General features: G+C 44.2%; 1 protein-coding gene across 1 annotated transcript; it reads left to right on the top strand.

Annotated features, from left to right (window-relative positions):
- Positions 1-27,329, top strand: LOC311133932 (death-inducer obliterator 1-like). The gene is made up of 16 exons (XM_084167554.1): positions 1-121; positions 2,890-3,010; positions 4,026-4,141; positions 4,407-5,691; positions 5,957-6,287; positions 6,755-6,961; positions 12,426-12,642; positions 15,788-16,316; positions 16,551-16,710; positions 17,439-17,555; positions 17,781-17,936; positions 18,379-18,532; positions 18,709-19,364; positions 21,012-21,101; positions 21,210-21,405; positions 22,995-27,329. Exons 3-16 carry the CDS (start codon positions 4,060-4,062, stop codon positions 26,762-26,764), a joined length of 7,950 nt encoding a protein of 2,649 aa, XP_084023680.1. The 5' UTR covers positions 1-121; positions 2,890-3,010; positions 4,026-4,059; the 3' UTR covers positions 26,765-27,329.
- Positions 27,330-27,479: the final 150 nt, after the last annotated feature.

Genomic DNA, 27,479 nt, shown 5'->3' with positions numbered 1-27,479 from the left:
TGGGCTATAGTTATCCATACTTGAGCTAGCGCGAGCCAAACAACACTAAATTAAAATGGAGCCAGGACTGAACGTGGCCGGTACAAGAACATAACGTCGAGGTTTACAAGTGGGTTGAATTGTACGTTATTATCTACCCAAACGATACTTGTGTAGCATTATTTGTAAATGACTAGCTACATTTCAATACTGTTTCTGTTTGTATTAGCTAGCTAGCTAGGCGAAGCGCATGGTTGTGGCCTAGCTTGTTAGCTAACGTTACGCGTTATGCAATGACATCAGTTGCGGTTGATACAGCACGCTAATAAGCTAACTATGTTCCTAAACGTAAATTATTTAGCTTTAAACGAGTCCTTGTTTGTGCGTGCATTAATAATGCATGTTGTCTTTTGGTGATAGTTAGCTAACGTTAGTTAATCCCAGCAAGCTTCTAGTAACGGTAGTTAGCTAGGTTAATTTGCAGTGTCGTCGGTGTGTGATTCTTATAGAACTTCTGCGCTCAGTGCTGCTAGCTAGCAAGTTTGCTACAGTAAACACCAAGTGTTTAACTAAACTAGTTAGTCGATTTTTTTTCCCAATATTTGATTTATAATAATTAGCCATCAGACATGTCTCGTCGTTAGCTAGCATGGTACAATGCTGTTTAATTTGGCCCCCGCGACCCACCTAGCTAGCACGCAATCTATCGTGTCGGATTTCTCAATGTACGCGGACTTCTTGCGACTTGTATTGGCGCTTTTTCCGTGTGGCAGCCACCTTAATGCGACTGTCGGGATTTGTATGATCCGAATGCAAAGTCGAGCACGTGGTGCGATGTGTAGCTATAAAATCGGTTGTCAAGAGTTAAGTAGTTCGTTGTGTTCTGTGAGGCCTGAAGAGCTACTCGGCATCGAGTTAGCACAGTCAGGGTGAAATTACGTTAGGTATTTGTTTATCCGTATCGTTGCAGCTAATTTAACGCTAGCTAGCTAACAATGTTGCATTGACCACCCCTCCCCCACGCGCCAACTGGGGTGGGTCTGGGAGTGTTTCTCCCCCCCTTCTCACGTGGCTGTGTGCTGTGACCATGGTAAGGGAACAATCCGTGGTGGAGCTCTCATCCCAGCATCGTAGTTCTTAAGTAGTTTCTGTTGAGTCACTGCGTCTTCAAATCCAGACATTTCAAATTCCATCCATTCTGTGGGTGATTTTTTTAAAAGTTTATTACGATATTTCCAAATTATATGGAGGGTAGGAATTATCTATAGGCCTGAAGTTACCACTCTGGCTTTTGTTTGCGCTCCATCTATTGTTGAGTTGTAATAATGTGGTTGGTCATTTTGCATTGCATTTGCTAACTATTAATGTGGTCCTTTGGAGCACAAGATACCGTTTCTATTCTGTGGTGTACCCTCTCCAACATTAAGTCAGATGAGCCACGCATATGAAAATGATCAGACCAATGAATGGGTTATTGAATGTTATGTGAAAGTTAATGTAATGTATGTTTGTCTGTCATTGAAACATGGGTCAGGGTGCACATTTAAAACTGAAGAACGGTTGTGTATCAGGCTACTTCTATTAAACCAAAGCTGTCCCCAGAGTTGTACCAATGTAATCAAGTAGATTTTGACCTGACGTTTTTGGTGTGGACAGAGTTCAGGAGGATTTTACAACCCAGTTCAGTGTGTCATCATGAAGATTATGATGCAGAAGATTTTGACCTGACGTTTTTGGTGTGGACAGAGTTCAGGAGGATTTTACAACCCAGTTCAGTGTGTCATCATGAAGATTATGATGCAGATGTTTGTTAGTTAATGCACGAGATAAATATGACCTACTGTATCCCAGACGAACCCAACAATAACTGCAGAAATGATGATTTATTTGAGTCACTCATGCTGTTGGAGGATAGTACCCATGTTTTTAATATGTTTGTTAAAATCAATTATCTTCTCACCACCATTATACAATTGCAACTTGGTTGGTTCTGTTTATTCTCAGACATGTTTTGAAGTTTGTGGTTGAAATTAGGTCCTCATGCTTGTGGTGGTGTCAGTGGAATTCAGGCCAGACTGATCATCTGAAACTTATTGAACATATCTAGCAAGCTGCTTTGATTGTGGGGAATATGTTCCACTATCATAAACTTTTTTTGTTGACCGACTAGGTCAAAAAAAAATGTAACAATTTAGAATATGTAGTAACAAATGACCAATTAGGAATATTTTATTGAGCAATCTGTGGTTTGTCACTTTAGCTGGTGATATTGTTTATCATGCTACAAAGAGGGAGGGCTCAGGTGCTCAAAATAATAATTGAAATGCTACCTTTACCTGTCCAGTAAGTTAGCTGTTTTCAGTTCAAGGCTAGAATTATCATATTTTTGGGCAACAGTTGTCACAAATACTACATTATGTTACTCAGGGGAAAGAGCAGGCGTTGTTTGTAACATGTAGGGCTACTTGTGTTTTGACAAGTGTGATTTGATCATGTAAACTACAACGTGGGATTTAGGTTTGTTTAGATTAGTCGTTAGTTGGGAATGGGACACACATATTTTGTTAATCTGAATGAAGTAGGGTGGGGCTGATAATGATTATCTAGCCTCTTTCTTGAGTACTCCCAAAATATTTAGTAACAAGTTGACTGTCTGTACCTTACACTGAACTTTATTAGCAGCTGTCACTATTTTGCCAACTTTATATATCTATAGCTCTGGATTAAGTGAACTATCATCATGATGCTATTTAACTAGGCAAGTCAGTTAAGAACAAATTCTTATTTACAATGACGGCCAAACCCGGACAACGCAATGTGTTGTGATGTATTGTGCTTTTCAAGACTGCATACTGTTGTCATTGCCGTACCCTCAAATACTTAAGTTTTATTCTGACTTCTTATCTACAGGTCCAAGATCCCACTACCAGGCCTGTGATGATTACTGATCAGAACCTGCTGTGAGTGGGAACTGAACACTTTCATCATCAGATAAGCCCCCAATCAGTGCCCCACCACTACAGAGCAGCAGGTAGGCTCATGTTTTATTCTGCGAAAGGACAAATGCCATGCACTCATTTGGTGCGTAATTTACGGCAGTTCCATTGCTTTTGTAAACAGTATTATTAGTTGTGTAAATTTAGGCATTTCAACAGAATAGGTTTGTCCCAGTAGTGGTGTTCTATTTTGTTCTTGTAAGAATTTGATGTCATTGCAGTATTTTTCCCAATTAGTGAAGTTCCTCAGATTTTCTGTGCTTCCAATATAATTTCCAATAGCAAATATTTTGTTATTGAGTTAAGAGCTGTCAATGAGCAGCAAGGTGTGATAATATGGCATTGTAAAACCTGTGAATTTACAAATATTGTTCTGTGGGGTGGGGGGTTTAGAATGTTCATAACTTAGTTAAATGAAAATTCTGCTTCTGTAGTTTAGTAATCTTACCATGGTTTGCGGTTTAACAGGATCTAGGCCAGGGGTGGGCAAACTACGGGCCGCATCATGCACGCCAGCCAATTTTTTTTCTTTTTTACTTTTATTTTATAAATGTGTCCTGCAAGGGATATATATACATGTTTTACCCTATTGTGTATAAAACTAAACTAAATAGAAAGTATGTAGAAATTGTAATGGACCCATTTTTTAAGACCTTCCCTATCTCCGACCTGCAAATTGATTTTGACGAACAAATCGGTAAAAAAAATTCTGGCCAACCCTCTGAATTTCAAAATCCCGATTGTGGCCCTCGAGACAAAATGTATTGCCCACCCTGATCTAGGCTAACAACTGTAGAGTTATCATAACTACAGCAGCCAGCCTGCTGTAGCCAGTTTGTGGAAAGGAGGAAAATTGATGGTATCAAAAGACTGCACTCGCTGACACAAACAAATCTGGATATAACATTTTTATCCATAAAAAGAAAGTAGTTGAACATGACAAAGTGCTGCTCCTACCACCCTCCCCAAAACAACCACACACTTCAGTTAAATGGAGTTGAAGAGTAGCTGTCTCACAGTTCGTCTCTTGTGCTCTTCTCTTAACTGTAGATATTCTGTTTGAAAGTAGTGAGTGACTCCATCTATGGAGGAGAATGTGAGTCCTGAGCTCTCTCTAGCTCCTGAGCCAGAGCAGAGCCAGGACCCTGTGGATAGCAGCTCTCAAGGTACCTTGGACTAGCTTCTTTTCCCTTGTCAATGAGGGGGATGTCATGATTGTCTCACTTTAATGGGCACTGCACTGCTGGATCCTCTGCAAATCTTTTGTAGGTTGTTATTTGGGGTGTAGGGTCAGGATTACTAGAATCATGATCAGCACAAGGGATTTCACTATTCCCTCATGCTTTGAATACCTAATCAGCTTACTATTCCATAAGTCTTTTGATTGGCAAAATCTGCTACTGTCCCTTAATGTGTGTCTTCCATCAACAGCTATTCTAGAGGACTATAAAGTTGAGAAGGAGGACGGAGAAGATAAGGAAGACCAAGAGCATGGTGACAATGATACTGAGGAAAATCTAGAGGACACAGAGCAATCTGCTAAAACCACAAGCAAGTTCAAGAAGACCTGGGGATTCCGTCTGACCACCATAGCCAAGAGAGAAATGCCTGGAGACACGGCTGCTGAGAGCCAGGATAGCCATGTAGGGCCTGTACGTCGCAGTGGGAGGCAGGCAAAACGCACTGACAAGCTAGAGGAGTTCCTGCTCACCACCAAGAGAGCGCGCACAGTAGGGAGGAGGAGTGCACCTGGCAGCATAGAGGGTGGGGACCCTCCCTCCCAGACCCCTACAGATGCGGAGACGGCCTCTGAAGCCAGCTTTGACGGCAACGCAGAGGCCAAGTCTGTGGACGATAAACCAGATTCCCCAGTGAGGAAGACGAGGAGCAGGAAGAGGACAACTCAGAAGGCTAAAGGCCGTGGCAGAAGCAGAGTTGGCTCGGTCAGTGATGATGGAAGCTCTGATAATGAGAAGTGTAGTGGAGATGCATCCAAAGAGCCCCGGGAGGAGGAGGAGAAGGGTAGTGGAGATGCACCCAGAGAGCCCCAGGAGGAGGAGGAGAAGGGTAGTGGAGATGCATCCAAAGAGCCCCGGGAGGAGGAGGAGAAGGGTAGTGGAGATGCATCCAAAGAGCCCCGGGAGGAGGAGGAGAAGGGTAGTGGAGATGCATCCAAAGAGCCCCGGGAGGAGGAGGAGAAGGGTAGTGGAGATGCACCCAGAGAGCCCCAGGAGGAGGAGGAGAAGGGTAGTGGAGATGCACCCAGAGAGCCCCAGGAGGAGGAGGAGAAGGGTAGTGAAGATGCTCCCAAAGAGCCCCAGGAGGTAGAGAATGGTAGTGGAGATGCACCCAAAGAGCCCCAGGAGGAGCAGCAGGACAAGAAGACAACCAGCCCTGAGAAGGACGATACAGTGCAGCCAGAGCAGGACTCTGTGAAGAAAGAGGAAGAGCAGGAGGAGAAAGAAAAACAGGGGAGCGTGGAGAAGCCCGTAGAGGACAGTGGCGAGCCTGCCTCCAGGTCCAGGAGTCCTGCCAAGGCAGCCAGTAGGGGGACCACCCCCAACAAGAGAGACACCAAGTCCAGAGGAGGGACAAAGACCCGCAACGACCAGGAGGAAGATGAGTCCTCATCCTCATCATCCAGTGACTCCGGCGATGATGAAGGATACGACCCTAATGCACTGTACTGCATCTGTCGACAGAAACACAACAAAAGGTATGCATTTGGATGTTATGTAATTAAGTTGGAAATCCGATGCCTCTAGTTCTTACAAATGCTCTGTCTGATCCTTCGTGGATTACTGAATGTGACAAAATTAATCTCTATTGTCCACCTACAAGGGGATGAGTGGTTAGTGATTAGTTAGCCTGAGTGATGTGCTTGACTTGTATAATATGCTTTAGCAGCGACTTTGTTCAACGTTGGTAACCCACTTTCTCCGACTGGCTGTTTTTACATATCTGTCTCTTTGTGCACCTAGGTTCATGATCTGCTGTGACCGCTGTGAGGAGTGGTTCCATGGAGACTGTGTGGGCATCACTGAGGCTCGTGGACGTCTGATGGAGAGGAATGGGGAGGACTACGTCTGCCCCAACTGCACCACCAAGAAGAGCCAGACGGCCAAGCCCAACGGCAAACCCAAAGCAGCTGCCCCCGGGGCCCTCAAGGCCGAGCAGAGCCCCTCTGTGGCGGCTCCCTCACCTACAGCCTCAGCTGGGGCGGAAGAAAAGGGTGACGACTTGGGGATCAAAGGGAGGATAGAGAAGACCACCAACCCCAGTGGGAAAAAGAAGATCAAGATCTTTCAGGCGGTAGGTTTCTGTTACTTTTATCACAGCCCTAGTGAATGAACTCAATAAATGACCTATTCAGCCTTATGTCATGCCAATAATAGCTTACCGAAAGACGTCTGAGAGCACCATATTAGGGATGGGCGTGAGTACTCGATTCAAGGTTTGTATTTGGTTACTAATAATTGAAAACAAGCACTCGAAATGTATGAGCACAGATGTGTTTGTTTGTAGAGAATGTCAAATGTAGTGAAAATAGGTTTCCTTTTCAGTTGTTTATCAGAACAACCAGTAATTGGAACAACCGATGGCATACCACAAACTTAAATAATTGAGTATACAAACAGACTTTCTTTCAAATGCCCATCCCTACGCCATATGACAATTTGTATATTATCATCCCTGACACTTTTGCCTGTACAAGAATCCGTCTGTGGCATTGTCTGTGTTGCACTGTGCACCTGTGTGACCTGTTTGAGTTTCAACAGGCGGCGGAGGAGTCTAAACTGCCAAAATGCATCGGGCCAGGCTGTGAGAAGACCGCCCTGAAGGACTCTGTCTACTGCGGCAGCGAGTGCATCCTGAGACACGCCGCCGCAGCCATGGCAGCCAAGTCAATCTCTGAGCCCAAGCAGAAAGATCAAGACAAGGCCAAGGGACAGAAAAAAACACCTGGTGCCAGGGCAACGACCAAGGTAAACAAAGGGTTTATAAGATACCAAAGATGTTTACATTTTCACCTATTGTTCTGGAGAGTTGTGAGAAACCTTTCACTGAGTGTATTGGAACCAGTTCACTGGTTAGTAATACATTGTGTGGAGCACAAATTAAGGGCAATATATATTCCAATGTTTTGAAATACGTTTTCTAAAATGTACACAATTCTTATATTACTCTATGAAATTGAGTGTGAATATCTTATTGCCAATGACTATCGGGCTATACACCAGGCCAGATTTTGTTCTGAAATATCTGAATTATTATAGTGAAATTACATGAAATAATGTTTGTTTACTTGCTAGATTGTTATTTTGTCTGAGTCATTGGTAACAAACATTCATTGCAAGATTGGTGATTGATTGCATCAGCAGGAACTACAGAACAGAATTCTGGTCTGAGGAACATCTGGAGGAGGGACGGGGCGACATTGCCCCAGGAGAAATACAGTGCCTTCAGAAAGTATTCATACCCCTTGACTTGTTCCACATTTTGTTGTTACAGCCTGAATTCAAAATTGATCACAAAAAATGCTCACCCATCTACACAATACCCCATAATGACGAAGTGAAAACATGTTTTTAGAAATTTTAGCAAATTTATTAAATTAAAGTATAGATGTCTCATTTACATAAGTATTCACACCCCTTTGCTATCACACTCCAAATTGAGCTCAGGTTAGGTTCTTGGGTGCAAAAAGTTGCGCCCGTTCCGAAATGGCCCTGGGGCTTTCCCATCCGGACCCGATATGCATAAATAAATAAATTATGTAGAGATCTGCTCCGAACGGACATGAGGACAACTAGACACGTTCCGTATAGACCTGGTTGGGTCTGATCCGAGTCAGGGAAGCAGCAGAAAAGTCCATTTTTGAGCTACTTTATTAACCGGAGCTGATAAAGCACGAGGTAGAAAGTGGTGACACTCTAGCAGGGGCTGTGCTGTGTGTGTAGGCTACTGTGAGAGTGAGCAAGTGACACAGTGCAGGGAAGGAGAGATGGCAACCAACCAAGCAGACTTGCGCTGTAGTAGACGAATAGCTGCCATAGCTAGGATATTTCATTCTATATGATTACGTAGTTACCTGTCTTGACTGCATCAAACCGGAAGAAGCTACTCCATTCAGAATATTAAGTAGTAGCTTACCTGTTGGCTCTTGGTCTTTGTAGCCTATCCTTTAACTTTTAATTCCATCTTCCATTGATTTAGATAGCTCGTAACTTTTGCCATTTTCATGACTTATGATTGGCCAACAACCTATGCTCGCCACACGTGAAAAGCAAGAGCAGCAGCATAAATTATAACATTTCTCTCTCTCTACTGCAGCAGTCACGTTCGGATCTGTACGGGTCCTTCCGGACAAGTCAGTTACACATACCCATGACAATCAGATCAGACCCGTGACATTATTTATAATTCTGGCTCCGGACCCTCTCGGGTATTTGGGCAGAGGTGGATCTGTGCTCTAGCTCAGGTGCATCCAATTTCCTTTGATCAACTTGATTGGAGTCCACCTATGGCCAATTCAATTGTTTGAACATGATTTAGAAAGAAAAGCACCTGTCTATATAAGGTCCCACAATTGACAGTGCATGTCAGAGCAGAAGCTATACCATGAAGTCCAATGAACTGTCCGTAGATCTCCAAGATAGAATTGTGATGCGGCATATATCTGGGGAAGGGTATAAAACAATTTCTAGAGTGTTGAAAAATATGGAACTACCCAGACTCTGCTTAGAGCTGGCAGTCCGACCAAACTGAGCAACCGGGTAAGAATAACCTTGGTCAGGGAGGTGATCAATGACCAATCTGACAGAACTACAGAGTTCTTTGCCTGAGATGGGACAACAGTCTCTGGTGAAGTGCTGTAATCTGGGCTTTATGGGAGAGTGGCCAGACGGAAGGCATTCCTGAGAAATAGAGAACCAGGCACAGCTCATCACCTGTCTAACACATCCCTACCGTGAAGTATGGTGGTATTAGCATCATGCTATGGGGATGCTTTTCAGCAAGACTGGTAAGGATAGAGGGAACAATGAATGGAGCCAAATACAGGCAAATCCTTGATGAAAACTTGTTTCTGAGTGCAAACAACCATGGACTTGGGCGAAGATTTACGTTCCATCAGGACAATGACCCCAAGCATACAGCAAAAGCAATGCTGGAATGGATACAAACATACTCAAAGCTGTAATCACCGCCAAAGGTGTTTCTACGAAGTGTGAATACTTATGTAAATGAGATTCTGTATTTAATTTTCAATTAACTTGCAGAAATGTCTAAAAACATGTTTTCACTTTGTCATTATGGGGTATTGTGTGTAGATGGGCGAGAGGGGGGAAAAATACATATTTAATCCATTTTGAATTCATGCTGTAAATGTGGAATAAGTCGAGGGGTATTAATACTTTCTGAAGGCCCACATTTGATTGTTATTCAATTGCTATTTAATCTATTCAACAGTGTCTAATAAATTACCAACGACTCAAATTATTCACTAAATTGTTTTTTTCCTTCCAATGTAATGAATTAGCAGCAATTTACATTTTGACATTATTGATATGCATATGCTGGGGTTCATTTGCATTTTTTACATGCATACGTGAGTTGAGGTCAATGTCAGACTTTGATCATGAAGTATTTTATTGAGCCTAATATGCACAAACACACCACAGGGGAAATTGATTTAAACTTATGCTCACATAAATAATATGAATAACCTTGTTCCTCAATTCTAATATAAACTTAACAAAAATATAAATGCAACATGCAACAATTTAAAGATTTTACTGAGTTACAGTTCATATAAGGAAATCGGTCAATTTAAATAAATTCATTAGTCCCTAATCTATGGATTTCACATGACTGGAAATACAGATATGCATTGGTTGGTCACAGATACAGTGCATTTGGGAAAGTATTCAGACCCCTTGACCTTTTCCTCATTTTGTTACATTACAGCCTTATTCTAAAATGGATTAAATTGTATTTTTTCCTCAATCTACACACAATACCCCATAATGACAAAGCAAAAACAGGTTTATAGAAATTTTAGCAAATTTATAATACAGAAAAAAAACATATCTCATTTATGTAAGTATTCAGACAGACCCTTTACTCAGTACTTTGTTGAAGCACCTTTTGCAGCGATTACAGCCTCCAGTCTTCTTGGGTATGACTACAAGCTTGGCACACCTGTATTTGGGGGGTTTCTCCCATTCTCTGCAGATCCTCTCAAGCTCTGTCAGGTTGGATGGGGAGCGTCGCTGCACATCTATTTTCAGGTCTTCAGAGATGTTAGATCGGGTTCAAGTCCGGGCTCTGGCTGGGCCACTCAAGGACTTTCAGAGACTTGTCCCGAAGCCACTCCTGCGTTGTCTTGGCTGTGTGCTTAGGGTTATTGTCCTTCTGGAAGGTTCTCCCATCTCCACAGAGGAACTTTGGAGCTCTGTCAGAGTGACCATCGGGTTCTTGGTCACCTCCCTGACCAAGGTCCTTCTCCCCCGATTACTCCGTTTTGGCCGGGCGGCCAGCTCTAGGAGGAGTCTTGGTGGTTCCAAACTTCTTCCATTTAAGAATGATTGAGGCCATTGTGTTCTTGGGGATCTTCAATGCTGCAGACATTTTTTGGTACCCTTCCCCAGATCTGTGCCTCGGCACAATCCTGTCTCTGAGCTCTACGGACAATTTTTACGATCTCATAGCTTGGTTTTTGCTCTGACATGCACTGTCAACTGTGGGACCTTTATATAGACAGGTGTGTGCCTTTCCAAATCATGTCCAATTTACCAAAGGTGGACTCCAATAAAGTTGTAGAAACATCTCAAGGATGATCAATGGAAACAGGATGCACCTGGAGCTCAATTTTGAGTCTCATAGCAGAGGGTCTGAATAATTATGGATTTTCTTTTATTTTTTATAAATGTGCAAAAATGTCTGTTTTCCCTTTGTCATTATGGGGTATTGTGTGTAGATTGATTTTTATTTATTTAATACATTTTAGAATAAGGCTGTAATGTAACAAAATGTGGATAAAGTCAAGGGGTCTGAATACTTTCCGAATGCAATGTACCTCAAAAAGAAGTAGGGGCGTGGATCAGAAAACCAGTCCATCTGGTGTGACCATCATTTTTGTCATGCAGCGCGACACATCTCCTTTGCATTGAATTTTGATCAGGCTGTTGATTGTGGAATGTTTTCCCACTCCTCTTCAATGGCTGTGCAAAGTTGCTGGATATTGGTGGGAGGAACTGGAATACGCTGTCGTACACGTCGATCCAGAGTGTCCCAAACATGCTCAATGGGTGACATGTCTGGTGACTATGCAGGCCATGGAAGAATTGGAACATTTTGTAGATTCCAGGAATTGTGTACAGATTCTTGCGACTGGGGCCGTGCATTATCATGCTGACATATGAGGTGATGGCGATGCATGAATGGCACAACAATGGGCTTCAGGATCCCGTCACGATACATTCAAGTTGCAGTCGATAAAATGCAATTGTGTTCGTTGTCTGTAGCTTATGCCTGCCCATAACATAGCGCCACCGTGGGCCACTCTGTTAACAACGTTGACATCAGCAAACCACTCGCCCTCACGACGCCATGCATGCAGTCTACCATCTGCCCGGTACAGTTGAAACCAGAATTCTTCCATGAAGAGCACACTTCTCCAGCGTGCCAGTGGCCATCAACAGTGAGCATTTGCCTTCTGATGTCAGGTCAAGACCTTGGTGAGGACGACAAGCACGCAGATGAGCTTCCCTGAGATGATTTTTGACAGTTTGTGCAGAAATCCTTCGGTTGTCCAAACCCACAGTTTCATCAGCTCTCCGGGTGGCTGGTCTCCGTCCATTCTGCAGGTGAAGAAGCCGGATGTGGAAGTTCTGGGCTGGCTGGGTTACACGTGGTCTCCTCTTGTGAGGCCGGTTGGACGTACTGCCAAATTCTCTCAAACGATGTCTGAGGCGGCTTATGGTAGAGAAATTGACTTTCAATTCTCTAGCAGCTCTGGTGGACATCCCTGCAGTCAGCATGCTCCCTAAAAACTTGAGACATCTGTGGCATTGTGATGTGTGACAGAACTGCACATTTTAGTGGCCTTTTTTTGTCCCCAGCACAAGGTGCACCTGTGTAATGATCATGCCGTTTAATCAGCTTCTTGATATGCCACACCTGTCAGGTGGATGGATTATCTTCGCAAAGAAGAAATGCTCACTAACAGGGATGTAAACAAATTTGTGCAGAACATTTGAGAAAAGTAAGCTTTTTGTGCATAATGGGACATTTCTGTGATCTCTTGTTTCAGCTGGTGGGACCAACAGTTTAGATGTCTATATTTTTGTTCCCTATACATCCTGCATTACACAAAACAAACATTTTGCTTATGGGACCCTTCCTGTGCCCTGTTACTGATTTTTGATTGAATGTCTGTTCATCCAGAGGAGTTCCACCACCGGAAGGAAGACCAGCAAGAAGTCCACAGAGGAGGAAGAGTCTGACAGTGAGGATGACGAGAAGGATGGTGATGAAGAGCAGCATGCAGAGCAGCAGCCACCGCCACCCACCATGTCGTCCTGGTCCAGCGACCATAATTACAATGCAGTAACGCCAGAAAAGACTACACCCATAGCACCACCAACAGTGTTAAACAAAACGTGTATGTATCTCTTTGAAGGTCTTAATAATCCACTCTTAACCATTTGTCTTCTCACACTGTAGGGGTTGTCAAGTGAGCCATCTGAATGTATATTCATCAATCTATTACGGGTTCTTAGAAAAAAACACATTGTTTTCCCATTTTATAAATGTGGTTATCATGGCAACGTAGTGCCTTAGATCAGGGGTGTCACATTTATTTAATGGATGGCCTAGTGTCTGGGTTTTGGTTTTTCCTTTCAATTAAGACCTAGACAACCAGGTGAGGGGAGTTATTTACTAATCAATCACCTTTAATTCATCAATCAAGTACACTCGGGCCTCCGTGGAATGAGTTTGACACGTGCCTTAGGTTAATGACCCAGATCTATGGGGAAAGCACTAATGACAATGGGTCCCCAAATGTATTTGTAGTATGTTACAAGGTCATGGTTACTTAGTCAGGTATACAGAGCTGCAGAGTGGGTAAGTACACATTGCTGTGAGTGGATACAAACATGACTATTTTAGGATTTATTTTGAAAGCCGTATTGTCAAAAGAAAATCAGTAACCATGAACAAAGCTATGATTTGGGTATTATTTAGGATGTAAATTCATAAATCTTAGGTTACTGTGTGAAAATGTGTGTTGGCACTGATGGTGTGTGTGAAAATCTCCACGTGCTCCTCTCCAAACTGCTGTTCATCTAGAGGCAGTCCCTCATCTCTCGAGCAGGTAGGTCTCCGTGGCTTTTTATCCCTGGATTTATACAGAAATACAGCTCACACTGCTGATGAATTAATCTGTCTATTCAGTGCAGCCAAGGAAGTATTCACGGTTAGCTTTGTGAATAGTGTGCTGTTATTTCAAAATTTTGCATTATTCATATTGAATGTCATGCATCCAAACTCCCTCTGGGGCACTGGCGATAAAATAAAAGGTGTTAAGACAGATTTTTGGATGCCTTGATTGATTATATGAGGGGTCTCGGATTACTAAGGATGTCCTGGCCAGTTGCTCTCAGACAGCATGTGCCACAGATCTACACGCCACGAGAGGAAGTGAAAGTCTGAAGTGGACAGACTCGGAACAGCTGGAACAGGAAAGCTATTGTTTCTTCCACTGAGACAAGACCCGCTGAAGACACTGCACAGAAGTATTAGATGACTGTACGAGAAGAGTGGAACACCGGAGTCATCAACTAAACATAAAGAGCAGCGAGGCAGACCATTATCACCTCAGTTCTACCACACTTCTGTTTTACTGATATAAAATTGTTGAAAGCTATTTAGGGGCAATTGAGAGTATTATTTGCAATGAACTCTGCTTTGGTTCAAAGTTTTATCCAGGTTACTAATTTTGAGGGGAGTAATTAGACAGAGGTTGTGGATATTTTTGAATGTGAGTGCAGAGTCTCTAGGTATTTTAAATGTGGGTATTTGCATTGGTAGTTCATGACCTCAGGAATCAGCTTATCTGCATAATACCAGCTGCCTGTTCCTCATGTATCGGGGGAAATGCCATATGTGATTCACTCATGACCTGCTTGCATGCCTAGTATCCTCTCAGATCTCCAATATATTATTTTGCAGACATACAAGTTCTGATTGACATTTTGATAGTTTGACACGTTTTTTTGTGTGCAAATCAGTCACATTGAAATTGCTATTGCTGCCCGTTTGTCTAAATGGGTCTTGTTTGAAATCTGTGTGTATGAACATGCATATTGGTTATTTAAAAGAATGCAAGTGATCATTATTGTACAGGTAAGAACAGGTTTAGTAGTTTGGGCTAGAGGTGAATTGTCTGTGCCTTTGGCTCAATGAGCAATTGTGTAATTGGCGATGGCAGTATTTTCTGCTGATGGCACTCACAAGTATTTGCTGTTTTGAACGTACAGCCAGATTCCTCATACTTTGGTAATGAGCAACACAAACGAGGCAGAAAATATTTATCCGCTTTAACAAAGCTATGACTAATATTGATGCCCATATTTGGACATAGTAAGTCATACAAAAGCAATTGGTGCTAGTATTGTCATGCACAACCAGTGCCTCTGGGGAAAGATGTTGCATTGATCTTGAATTGTTTTTATTGAATTGTTGAGGTTAATATTCCTTGAATATAAATAGTTTGTCTTATTGAATGCTCATTAGATGTGTGTACACCTGAAGGTAGATGGTATTGTTAGAACATCCCTAGTTCTGTGTGCTGGCCTCACAGCACTATGAATTTTCAGTGGTGAAAATATCAGATTTGGGGTGGGAAGTATGAAGATATGTAGAAGGAGATGAACGTTCAGACATTCTTTGCCCAGACATGGTAAGTTACAAGTTTAGTTGAACTATTGGTTGGGAAGCGTTGGTTGTTTTCTGGCCACTTGATACAGAGGGTCAACTGTTGGGATCTTCAAAGACCAGACAAAGGGAGATTCACATCCTAATGGAATCTAATTTTAGTTTTGTGGAGACCCCTGTACCCAGTGACTTTCCAGGCAGGTTTTTTTGTGTTTTTTTTGTTTTGGCTCATCTATTATCTGTTAATGTCTGATGGGTTGTTGATTGGGGTCCAGTGCTGTAGCTCAGGAGCTAATGTTAAATGGTATGCAGGAACCATTCATACTGTTGCTTTTTTGCTCATTTAGTGCACATGCCTGGGAGCATTTAGTACATCGATCCCTTCTGATAACACTGAAGTGGTGTCTCGCCTACATTCTTCATGAAGAGGATCACCACCATTTGAACTAATGTTGAGAAGATTGTAATTGCAACGCTAACAAATTGGCTCCTTTACACATTAATTTTATATCATTTTTAGCCAGAGAATAAAGATTTCCAAGTTCTGTCTGTTTTATATATGTTTAACCCATTTTATGTGCGTGCTTATGGTTGGCTTTCTCAGTGTGTGTGGAAATATGTATTTTAAGCAGGTTTATTTTGTGTTTCAAATGTCAAGGTATTTATTTCTAGATCCAACAAAGGGAGGAGGTCCCGTCTTCAATATTTTGTGTGCATTGTGGTCATGTCTGGCAGTCAGTCATTAAGTTAATCTAAGATCACATTGCATATGCCTACATGTCCTGAATTCAATTTAATGTACATGTTTTTATGATGGTTCATATACTCTTTCTATTTGTTTTTAATGCAAGTTGTTTTATTCTCCACAGCTCCTTTAGAGGAGAGTGACGAGGACCAGAGTGAGAAGGAACCAACCCCTTCTGAGAAGAAGTCCCCTGCTTCCACAGCGCCACTCAAAGGAGGGAAGAAGTCCCCTGGCCCCAAATTATTAAAGATATACACCAGACGCAATAAACCAGCAACTCCAGGCAGCAGTGCTAAGGCACCAAAGAAACAACCACCCCCCCCTCCTAACAAAACAACCAAATCCAAGAAACCACCTCCACCACCTGCTGTCCTGACCCCTTCTGCCCCTGGTTCTTTAGACGCTCCACGACATCACGTCACAGGAGCCCTGAGGGTCGGCAAGTCCAGCTTTACCATCCCTAAAAAGCAGGCCCAGCCCCAGCAGAGGGACTCCTCAGGCCGTAGTCCGAACAGAGTCGCATCCTCAGCCCCTTCCTCCCGACACCATGAGCCAGGCGCTTCTGGACCTTCCATGATGTGCCCAACGGCTCCGCCAAACAACCAGATGAGACAGAACATCCGCCGCTCGCTCACAGACATCCTCTACAGGAGGTGAGTATCCCAGAAGTCCTAGACCTAGACTGATCCATGTTTCGAGAGAATGGCTTGTATTGTCTCGAACTTCATGCAAGGTCATTAATCTGATTTAGGGATTCAATGTAGAATTTTAAAAAGAGAATGCTAAGACATTGTTGTAGTCCAATGGGAAATACATTGTCCCCACATCTTTACAACTGCATTGTCTTGAAATGTGTATGTGACCAATTAAATGTATTGTCCCACCAGGGTGAGTGACAGTGATGATTTGAACATGTCTGAGAACGAGGTGGGAAAACTGGCGGTCAGCATTGAGAAGGAGATGTTCAACCTGTGCCTTTGCACGGACAGCAAGTACAAGAACAAGTACAGGTCCCTCATGTTTAACCTGAAGGACCCCAAAAACAAGGTGAGTCCACAGGTGTCTGCAGAAGTGACTAGTCAAGCGATAAGTTGTGTAGGCTAAACCAAATATGGTAAATGTTGGAAAGCCATGTACATGTAACTGCCAAAAACCGTAAATACCAACATAAAGTGTCTTAATAGGGCGTTGGGCAACCACAAGCCAGAACAGCTTCAATGTGCCTTGGCATAGATTCTACAAGCATCTGGAACTCTATTGGATGGATGCAACACCATTATTTATTCTACGAGAAATTAAATTTGGTGTTTTGTTGGTGTTGGAAAACACTGGCTCAGGCGCCGCTCCGGAGTCTCCTATAAGTGTTCAATTGGGTTGAGATCTGGTAATTGAGATGGCATATGGTTTACATCGTTTTCATGCTCACCAAACCATTGGGACCACTCGTGCCCTTTGGATGGGGTCATTGTCATTTTATGGGGGCGTAACCATGGTAGCCAAAATAACTGGGCCTGCCCAACATTTTTATACCTAAGCATGATGGCACCTGCTTTCAATATATCCCTCATTTACTCAATTGTTTCCTTTTTTGGCAGTTACCTGTACATTTGAATGACAACTCGTCTTTCTACATTTATAGTATTGCGTTGTTGGTATGTGGGTGAATTGATCGTGAGTCATGTATTCAATTTAAATGAAATTACTGAACACTTAAATTATGTTCACTCCAAGCCAGATGTGCCAGGTGAGTAAACGGTGTGTTGTGCTTGTCTCAGGGCCTGTTCTACCGCGTGGTCTGGGGAGAGGTCAGTCCCTTCAGGCTGGTGAGGCTGAGTGCAGATGAGCTACTCTCCAAAGAGATCTCAGAGTGGAGGAAGCCTGACACCACTGAGGTAAGAAGGACCTTCTCTGTTGACCTATTAGAGATCATGATAATGAAACCAATAATTATATAGACAACAGAGCAATACTAGGAATTGTATTTATTGCGCAACTAAATATCACTACTAAAGAGACCATATCATTAGCCTAATATTCACATACTGTATTATTGTTAGACACTGTAAATGTTCAACAAGGCATGCATCCAAGTTGATGACCTCCATTGTATCCCATAGGCTCCCAGTGCTAGATCCCAGACAGGGCAGTCTAAATCGGGCCATAGGCTTGATGCTGGCCCCCCTGATGTGGACATGGAGGACGCTCCTCCAATGTCTGATGGAGATGTATGTAACTCTGGCACCTCTCCATCTCTTCGCATGGCTTTTGCTGCAGTAAGTGGTGGCTTTCTCACCCTTTCTCTTTCACTTCCACTTGTCTTTCATCTTCATTTTCCTTGCATAAGACGAGAACCATGTTGTGCTGGGTGGTTAACATGTGGGTAACATATTGTGGTTTTACAGTTTAATTCTCTTGCCAACCTGTCCCATACCACTTTAAACTGTCCCTTTGTCCTACTGAAGCTCACTGCCATCCGCCCCGTGCATCACTCAAATCACGATTCACGCCCACTGTGCATCAATGTAGCTATCGTTTTAGAGATTATCTAATGATTCATGTATCAGAATACTTTGTTTCCAAACAAACGGTTGCTCAGAATATTTTTGCCATTCAGGACATCAGCAAATTTGGTTATGGTTTGATGTGCTATTTGAGAATCCATTGTCAGTTTGTAGTTTTGACTGTCTCTCTGTTTTCCTTTTACAATGTGTTCAGGAACAAGAGGAAGCTAGCTCCACTCCCTCTTCTGGCTCTGTTCAGGCTGGGGTGAAAAGTGGCAGTTCCCTGCCAGACATCTTCAGCATGATGCGGGACACCACAGCTGAACACAGGGCCCACCTCTTTGACCTCAACTGCAAAATCTGCACAGGTAAAGATGAATGAAAATAATGAGTTTTGATGGCATGCAAGAAACGGTGGCATAAAAACTTTGCCCGTACCTGAATTCCCCTCAAATATCTTCATTCTTATTACTCCATGCTTAACTTTGATTAGTGGATTTGAAGGTTTAGAAGGTTTAAGTAACCTCTGTCTCCCCTCTTCCAGGCCAGAAGTCTGCAGACGATGAACCAGCAGCCAAGAAGGCCAAACTCTCCAAGAAGCCTGAGGTGAGGCGCTTGTCCAGGTCCTCCTCAGGTGAAGGCGCCCCGGTCTCTTATCCCGGCAGTGAGACGCCAGTCCCTGAGACCCTGCCCTACCAGGAGGACACAAGCATCCTGTTACCCCAGACCCCAGCCCCTGTCACCGCACCAGCCATCTCCTCTGTCAGCATCACCCGCAGAGACCCCCGCATGGCAAGACACAGCTCTGGAGTGACGGTCACCCACTCTGCCCCAGACACATCCATGGTAGCACCTATCTCAACAGATACCTATTCAAGACCCATTCCAACAGAGTCCTATTCAAGACCTATCCCAGCAGATGCCTATTCAAGACCAGCTATCTCAGTAGAGCCTGCTCCGGTTGCAGTGATGGAGGTGGTGCCCAAGGGGCCTCTGCCCATGCCCCCGGCTCCTCCACCCTCCATCCCCAGGCCCGTCATGCAGAAAGCTGCCTTGTCAGAGCCTCCTCCAGAGGGCGAGACCGCCATCTTCCTCCATGGCCAGGAGATGATGTGGAAAGGATTAGTCAACATGCACACTGTGGCCAAGTTTGTCACTAAGGCATACCTGGTCTCAGGATCCTTTGAGCACCTGAAAGAGGTTGGTTATTCATTTGTTAGAAAATATTATGTCACTGGTAGTTGTAGTTTTTTTACGTGAGCTAAGAAAAACCACACATTGTAAAATGAATAACTCGGAGACCGACAACATAACTGTTATATTTGATCATAATGAAACTTTCACAACATTTTGGCCAGAAAACATGGATTACTTACAGTGCCTTCAGAAAGAATTCACACCCCTTGACTTTTCCACATTTTGTTGTGTTACAGCCTCAATTTAAAATTGATTAAATTGAGATTGTGTCTCACTGGCCTACACACAATACCCCATAATGTCAGTAGAAATATGTTTTTAGACATTTTTACAAATTAATTAAAAATGAAAAGCTGAAATGTTTTGAGTCAATACGTAATTCACCCCTTTTGTTATGGGAAGCCTAAATAAGTTCGGGAGTAAACATGTGCTTAAGTCACATAAATTGCATGGACTCACTCTGTGTGCAATAATAGTGTTTAACATGATTTTTGAATGACTACCTCCTCTCTGTATCCCACACATACAATTATCTGTAAGGTCCCTCAGTGAAGCAGTGGAATTTCAAAAACAGATTCAACCACAAAGACCAGGGAGGTTTTCCAATGCCTCACAAAGAAGGGCACCTATTGGTAGACTGGTAAATGTTTTCTAAAAAGCAGACATTTAATACCCCTTTGAGCATGGTGAAGTTACTAATTACACTTTGGATGGTGTATCAATACACCCAGTCACTACAAAGATACAGGTGTCCTTCCTAAGTCAGTTGCCGGAGAGGAAGGAAACCGCTCAGGGATTTCACCATGAGGCCAAGGGTGACTTTAAAACAGTTAGGTTTAATGGCTGTGATAGGAGAACACTGAGGATGGATAAAAATATTAGAAAACATGCCTCCTGTTGGCAATAAGGCACTAAAGTAAAACTGCAAGAAATGTGGCAAAGAAATTAACTTTATGTCCTGAATACAAATCATTATGTTTGGGGCAGGTCCAACACATCACTGAGTACCACCCTTCATATTTTCAAGCATGGTGGTGGCTGCATCATGTTATGGGTATGCTTGTCATCGGCAAGGACTAGGGAGTTTTTTAGGATAAAAAGAAACGGAATAGAGGTAAGCACAGGCAAAATCCTAGAGTAAAACCTGGTTCTGTCTGCTTTCCAACAGACATTGGAAGACAAATTCACCTTTCAGCAGTACAATAAACGGAACACACAAGGCCAAGTATACACTGTTGCTTACCAAGACGACATTGAATGTTCCTGAGTGGCCTAGTTGCAGTTTTGTGTTAAATCGGCTTGAAAATCTATGGCAAGACTTGAAAATGGCTGTCTAGCAATGATCAACAACCAATTTGACAGAGCTTGAATAATTAGCTCATATTGGACAATCCAGGTGTGCAAAGCTCAGACTTATTTTCAATAAATTAGCAACAATTTCTAAATATGTTTTCACTTTGTCATTATGGGGTATTGTGTGTAGAAAATATTGAATCAATTTTGAATTCAGGCTGTAACAACAAAATGTGGAATAAGTCTAGGGTTATGAATACTTTCTGAAGGCACTGTACTTGTTTGAACTGGTTGTAAATATATGGTAATAATGTCATCTGAGTTGAACACAAAGGTGACATTGTTAATCCTGTACAGGATCTGCCTGACACCATCCACATTGGAGGCCGAATCTCCCCCAGCACCGTGTGGGACTACGTGGGGAAACTAAAGACATCTCTGTCCAAGGTAAAGCTTCCACCACAGTCTAATAATGTGAGGTATTTATATACAACCTACTTCCTGGTTGAGGACCCTAAGGTCACACCCCTCTCTTTGTGTTTGCCCTCTCTCCAGGAGCTGTGTCTGATCCGGTTCCATCCAGCCACAGAGGAAGAGGAGGTGGCCTACGTCTCTCTCTTCTCTTATTTCAGCAGCAGGAAGCGCTTTGGAGTGGTCGCCAACAACAACCGCCGCATCAAAGACCTGTACCTCATCCCCCTGAGCTCCAAGGACCCCCTGCCCTCCAAACTGTTACCTTTCGATGGGCCAGGTAAGCATCTGCGGGGAGACGCACAGAGGCCTCTGATAACCCTAACACCCAAACACTGGTTTGAATATTATGTGCCAAATTCTCTATACCTCAAGACAATTAAGTTAGGCATAATGTCAGTCGATTGTTTTGTCCAGAGTGGTCAGTATGTTCAGGATTTAGTTAATTTACTTAGTTTTCCTTTGTGTGAAATGAGAGCTTGTTTCATGAAGTTGATTTATGATATACACTGTAGGGGGTGAGCATGTGCTTCTGCTGTTGCTTGCCTTCCTCCATGAACATCCCTCTGTACTTTATCTATGCCCTCAGTGTACTCTGTGTATATTACCTTGTATCACACGTCTGTCTTAAATAAAGGATGTTGTGCATCACAGGTTGGTGCGGCCTTAGATGTCAGTCTCAGCCTATTGTTTTTAAGGCTTAGCTTTTATTCTGTAGATACTGGTGTGAAATGTTTGGGTAATGATGGTGTTTCTGAAAATGACATCTGCCACAGTGTGTTACATTTAAATTACTCCTCACTGCAACTTGGTGTACTGTGTTAGTGGATCTACCTGCATCTCCAGTACCCACACATCATAACTGAATGGGCAGCACCTGACCTGCACCTAGTCCATCCCAAACCACAAACTGAAAGCCATGGTAAGTTATTATGAGAGAGGTCTAGCTTGGAGAGCCTTGGACAGAGATGGTTCTACTCATGTTGGGGTTTTAAAGAAGATGAAGACGAGAAGAATCTATGGCTCTCAAACACTTACTGAATTTAAGAAACAAGAAACACTTAAGCATCCAGATAATTAGTTGTCAGCAGAGGTTGGATTAGTATGTGTCAATTTAAAAACTTTGCATATAAGATGAGTGGAATGCACTGTACAACACATTGTCCTTTTTGATATAGAATAGTAAAGAATGTGGAAATGTCCACTAATATTGACGAGTGACTTCATGAAAATGCATACTAATGACAATCTAGCAAGATGAGAAGCTTAGTGAAAGTGGCGAATGTGAGTTTTTGTGTACCTGCGAAGTGTGATGTTAGATCAACAGAAACATGCAGTCTAATGCAGTGCACAGACAGTCACACTTCTCAAAGTATCATGGGGAGTTTAAGACTGCTCAGCAGTGTGATGACTAAGCACTCATATAAAGGTTGTCTGTAGCTTACAATTCTTGTTGGTTTTCGTTTGAAACATGAATATGATAATTTAATGGTTATACTTTAAGCTGAATATACAGGTGGCATTTTGTGCTCATATTATTTATTGTTAGAACAATTCAAAATGGAAAGTGAAGACCACAGCTTGTGGCTTTAAATCAACACACCTTTTTGTGATCGGTTTTGGTTTGTTGTGATCTGTGTGATTCCCGGTCTCTGTGAAATCCTCTTGTCTGTTTCTGTCATAGCATCGGGTGTTTGAAACAAGCTCTCATTTCACAGTTTCACTTCAAACAAATTCTATCTCTGGAAATGTTAGTCATTTAGCAGACAAATCTATCTGAGATATACAGTATACAAGTATGTAAGTGGATAAAGGATATGTTCTAGAATGCTTTTTATTCCATTTTCATGTTTTAACTTTGTCTTGTAGGACTTGAACCAGCGCGCCCTAACCTCCTCCTTGGGTTAGTGATTTGCCAGAAGGACAAAAAGCGTGCTGGAGCCTCCTTGGAGACTGAGGAGAAGCGTTCCAAGACCCAAATCAGAGACCTAGATGACACTGGCCTTCCAAAACCGACCACCACCATCAAAGCTGAAGTCAAAGCAGAGAAAGCCTTGCGGTACACCCAGGATCTTCCCTACAGCACAACCCCCCCAGGTACACCTCCCCCTCTCAGCTCCTCAGAGACCTCCACCTCCATGGCAGCCTTATCAGTGCTGTCCTTTCTGTCCTCTGTCAAAGCCCCTGCTACAGGCAAAGAGTCACCTGCCTCAAGCTCTGCTGCCAATGCCACTCCACTTCAGACCATCCTGAAGACTTTGTTTGGGAACAAAAAGCATGACTCTGAGGCCTCCATGTCTCCCTCAGAGCATGGTGCTGTTGACGTCTCAGCCGTCCCTGCTACTCTGCTAGATCCCATTGTTCAGCAATTTGGACAGATTTCTAAGGAGACGCAGGTGGAGGAAGATGAGGATGACAGACCATACGACCCAGAGGAGGAATATGACCCAGGCATGGGCTACGGAGCACCCCAGAAGTCTGTTAAAGAACCTGAGGTCATCAAGCAGTCAGAGGCTACGGATGTGGATGATGTGGCCTATGACCCGGAGGATGACACCATCTTTGAGGAGGTCAGGACTGAGGTCCCTGGAAAAGCCAAGGCCACCGGGGGTCTGACCAAACAGCAGAAAATGGTGGAGGATCTCAACAAACAAATTGAGGAGCAGAAACGGCAGCTGGAGGAGCAGGAGGAATCCATCCGCGAAAAGAAGTCAACCACAGGCACATCAGCTGCCTCGTTCTCAGTCACAGACGGCTTGATCTCACAGCCATCCCAACTGGCTAACAGTTGTCTCCTGCAGCTGGGCAAAAAAGTTGAAGAGTTAGTCAAATCCTCTGCTGCCGCTCCTTTGATTAACCAGAGAAGGGACCCAAGGCAGAGTAGGGATCCCAGGAGGCTAACCTCAGACTCAATAGAAAAAGAGGAGACACCACCTGCCAAAGACACCACGCCACCACCACAGACTGATGTCCAAGAACCAGAAACACCACTGCCGCAAGAAGAGGTTATAACAGATTCTCTTCCCTTTCTGGAATCAGACACAACTGAGGTTTCCATTCCCCTGTTAGGTGAGCATGTAGAACCTGCTATGGAGGTAAATTACATGGAGGAACAAACTGTTGAATCTGAGGAAGTCGACCCAACCAAGAGTGACTTGGACAAATACAGTATTTGGCCAAATGCAGACAGCATTTTAAAAACAGGGGAGATCTCTAATTTTGAGCAGAACCGTCAAGAGTCTACCTCTGGCTACTTCAATATGTCCACAAACAACTCCTCCTTAGCTTCACCTACAATTCCTGTACTGTCTCAGAATGTCACCCAGGATAGCTCCACCCTGGTGGACACTCAATCCTCCCACATGTCACATATGGGAACATCAAGCTACATGGACTATGGAGCTCCTCCTGACATTCTCCCAACAACCACCTTCCCACCCCAACTTGGACCCCTACCAATGCAGGGTCCACCCCCAATGCTCGGGCCACCACCCATGTCAGTTCCCCCACCCATGCAGAGTATTCCTTCCTTGTCAGGCCCTCTACCAATGCAGAGACCACCTCCACCCATGCAGGTTCCTCCACCCATGCAAGTGGAGAGCAACCAGTCTCCGTACTCCCAGTATGGGCCGCCTCCTGCTGCTTATCCTCCATATCAGAACCAATGGGGAGGCTCTCAGCAGCAGTATGACGCATCCCCTGGTCCTCCACCCCAGACCATGATGCCTCCCAGGGGACCCCCTCCATTCCAGCCGATGGGCCCGAGAGCCCCACCTCCCCAGATGTTCAATGTCCCCATGGGCTCCATGCCTCCCCAGCACATGGGGCAGCAAGGCCCCCCTCCAGGCCAGTTCATGGAGGGCCATGGCCTTCCCCCACCTAATTTTGATGGGCAAAACGGTTTAGCTCCACCAAGGATCAGTGGACCCCCTCCTCCATTCAACTTCCCTGGACCCAGAGCCCCTCCTCCCTTCACAGGGCCTCCCCCAGGCCACTTTGACAACAGAGGACCTCCTCCATCCCACTTCCCCGGGCCCAGAGGTCCGCCTTCTCATTTTGTGGATCATGGGTCCCAAGCCCACATGATTGACCCACTAAGAGGCCCTGTAGATCAGTACAACAATGTCAGTGTTGGGTCCTACCAACAGGGCATGGACCATCACCAGGGTCAGACCCCTCCACACATGTACAAAGACAACCAGGCTCCCCCACCAGGCCCCTCTTACAGAGGACCACACAACCAGTATGATGGGCGGAGAGGCCTGCCTCCCAGTGGAGATATGGGTGGACAGCGCTTCCATCCACCTAACCAGTTTCGGGGCTCTATAGCACCCTCCCCACCACCACACAGGGGGTCATATGATGACCAGAGACCCCCTCAGGACCACCGTGGGGCCCCACCACAGCATTTCGGAGGACCTGACCAGTATCGCCTTGACAGTCCAGGGGACTTAAGACCAGTTCGCCACAGTGGGCCTCTGCTCCCGACCCCACCAGAGGGCCCCATACCTCTACCAAACCGCATGGGGGGTCACAGCCCAGAGTCCCACAGGGATGACCACTGGCGACGACACTCGCCTGATATGAGGAGAAGGAGCAGCTCCACCAGAGAGGGCTCAGAACCTTGCGGTGGAGAGCGGCCCAGTCGGTTTGAGGGGGGCCACAGAGACCGAGAGCCAATCCCTGGCTCCTCTCGGTTGTCTGAGGAGAGGCAAAGGGATCTGTCCGAGGACCGCAGGAGGGAGCGGGACAGAGATGGGCCCCATGGAGCCAGGACATGGGACAGGGGCCAGGGCAAGCGCTGGAGCCGGGAGAGAGAGTGGGACAGAGGCAGGGAGAGAGACCGCGGAGAGAGGGAACGAAGCCGTGAGAGGGAGCGCAGCAGAGGGAGGGAGGGAGAGCGACATGGGGAACCAGAGGGTGACAAACGCAGGGTGACGGAGGGAGACAGACATAGGGTTCCAGAAGGAGACAAACACAGGGTGCCGCAGGGAGACAGACATAAGGTGCCGGAGGGAGACAGACATAAGGTGCCGGAGGGAGACAGACATAAGGTGCCGGAGGGAGACAGACATAGGGTGCCGGAGGGAGACAGACATAGGGTGCCGGAGGGAGACCGACATAAGGTGCCGGAGGGAGACCGACATAAGGTGCCGGAGGGAGACCGACATAGGGTGCCGGAGGGAGACCGACATAGGGTGCCAGAGGGAGACAGGCATAGGGTTCCGGAGGGAGACAGACACAGGGTTCCAGAGGGAGACAGGAGGAGGGACAGGGAGAGAGACCGTGACCGAGAAAGGGACAGGGGCAGGGAGAAAGAGCCTGACAGGAGAGACTACGAACGAGACAGAGCCAGGATCAGAGACCGGGAGAGAGACCACGACAGAGACAGGAGAAGGGACAGGTCCAGGAGCAGAGACCGGGACCGAGGCAAGGAAAGAGAATCTGACAGGCGAGACAACGACCGAGACAGAGCACGAGATCGGGACAGGGATAGAGAGAGGGACAAAGATCGAGACCGCCGGGACAGGAGTAAGAGTAAAGAAAAGAGAGAAGACAAAAAAGAAACAAATAAATCTGATGTCCCAAAGGAGAGCGATAAACCTGCAGAGGTGGAAACTGATAAAAACACATCGTAATGTCTTACTTTTGAGGACTTTTCACTGTAGTAAATAAATCACCCTGTAACTTTTACTTTCAGCACCATAACTAAATGTAAATAGACATTATTGGGAAGGTTTTTCTACATGACAAATGATTTGATGGTACAATATTTTTGCCACTTCATATTTTATGAATGTTATCACATTTGAAACTAATATTAAGGTCATTTAAGTTCATCTGACTGTATGATACCATGTCATTTACATACATTTACCTTTCTCATGTCAAAGTACCTTTTCTAAGAATCACATGAAAGTAACTGATTAACTCCCTGACCTTTAATGTAAATATGAATGTATTTGTGTATATACTGGTATGTTTTTAATCACATTTTTCTAAGTAGAGAAATTATAAGCCATACATCTGGAATGGATAATGTGAGAATTTAGGAAACATTGATTGCTATAGTCTGAAGCCATTGGACAGTATGTGCTTGTATATTCAGAAGTTAAGAACTGAATGGATGTATCTATAGTATTGCTAATTACAGTTGACAGTAATTTTGTTTAAACTTGGCCAATTAAACCTACTTTATGGCAATCTTTGTCATTAATGGATTCTGTCTTTCCATTACATCTCAGACTAATAAAATATAATGTTCAGAGACTGTAACAAACACCACATAGACTCTGTTTATCTATTCTTTATTAAAATCACATTTTGTCATATTAATGCAAATCATTAGGCACC

This window comes from Coregonus lavaretus (assembly GCF_964263955.1).
Source record: "Coregonus lavaretus genome assembly, chromosome: 8".
Taxonomy (NCBI): Eukaryota; Metazoa; Chordata; class Actinopteri; order Salmoniformes; family Salmonidae; genus Coregonus; species Coregonus lavaretus.
Note: the sequence above shows the minus strand (reverse complement) of the source record. Positions and strands in the feature narration are given on the sequence as shown.

Coding starts and splice junctions, on each gene's coding strand:
- LOC311133932 (XM_084167554.1), top strand. CDS start 4,060: ATGGAGGAGAATGTGAGTCCTGAGCTCTCTCTAGCTCCTGAGCCAGAG. Junction 6,962..12,425: donor GTGCCAGGGCAACGACCAAG/GTAAACAAAGGG, acceptor CTGTTCATCCAG/AGGAGTTCCACCACCGGAAG. Junction 17,937..18,378: donor TTCGCATGGCTTTTGCTGCA/GTAAGTGGTGGC, acceptor CAATGTGTTCAG/GAACAAGAGGAAGCTAGCTC.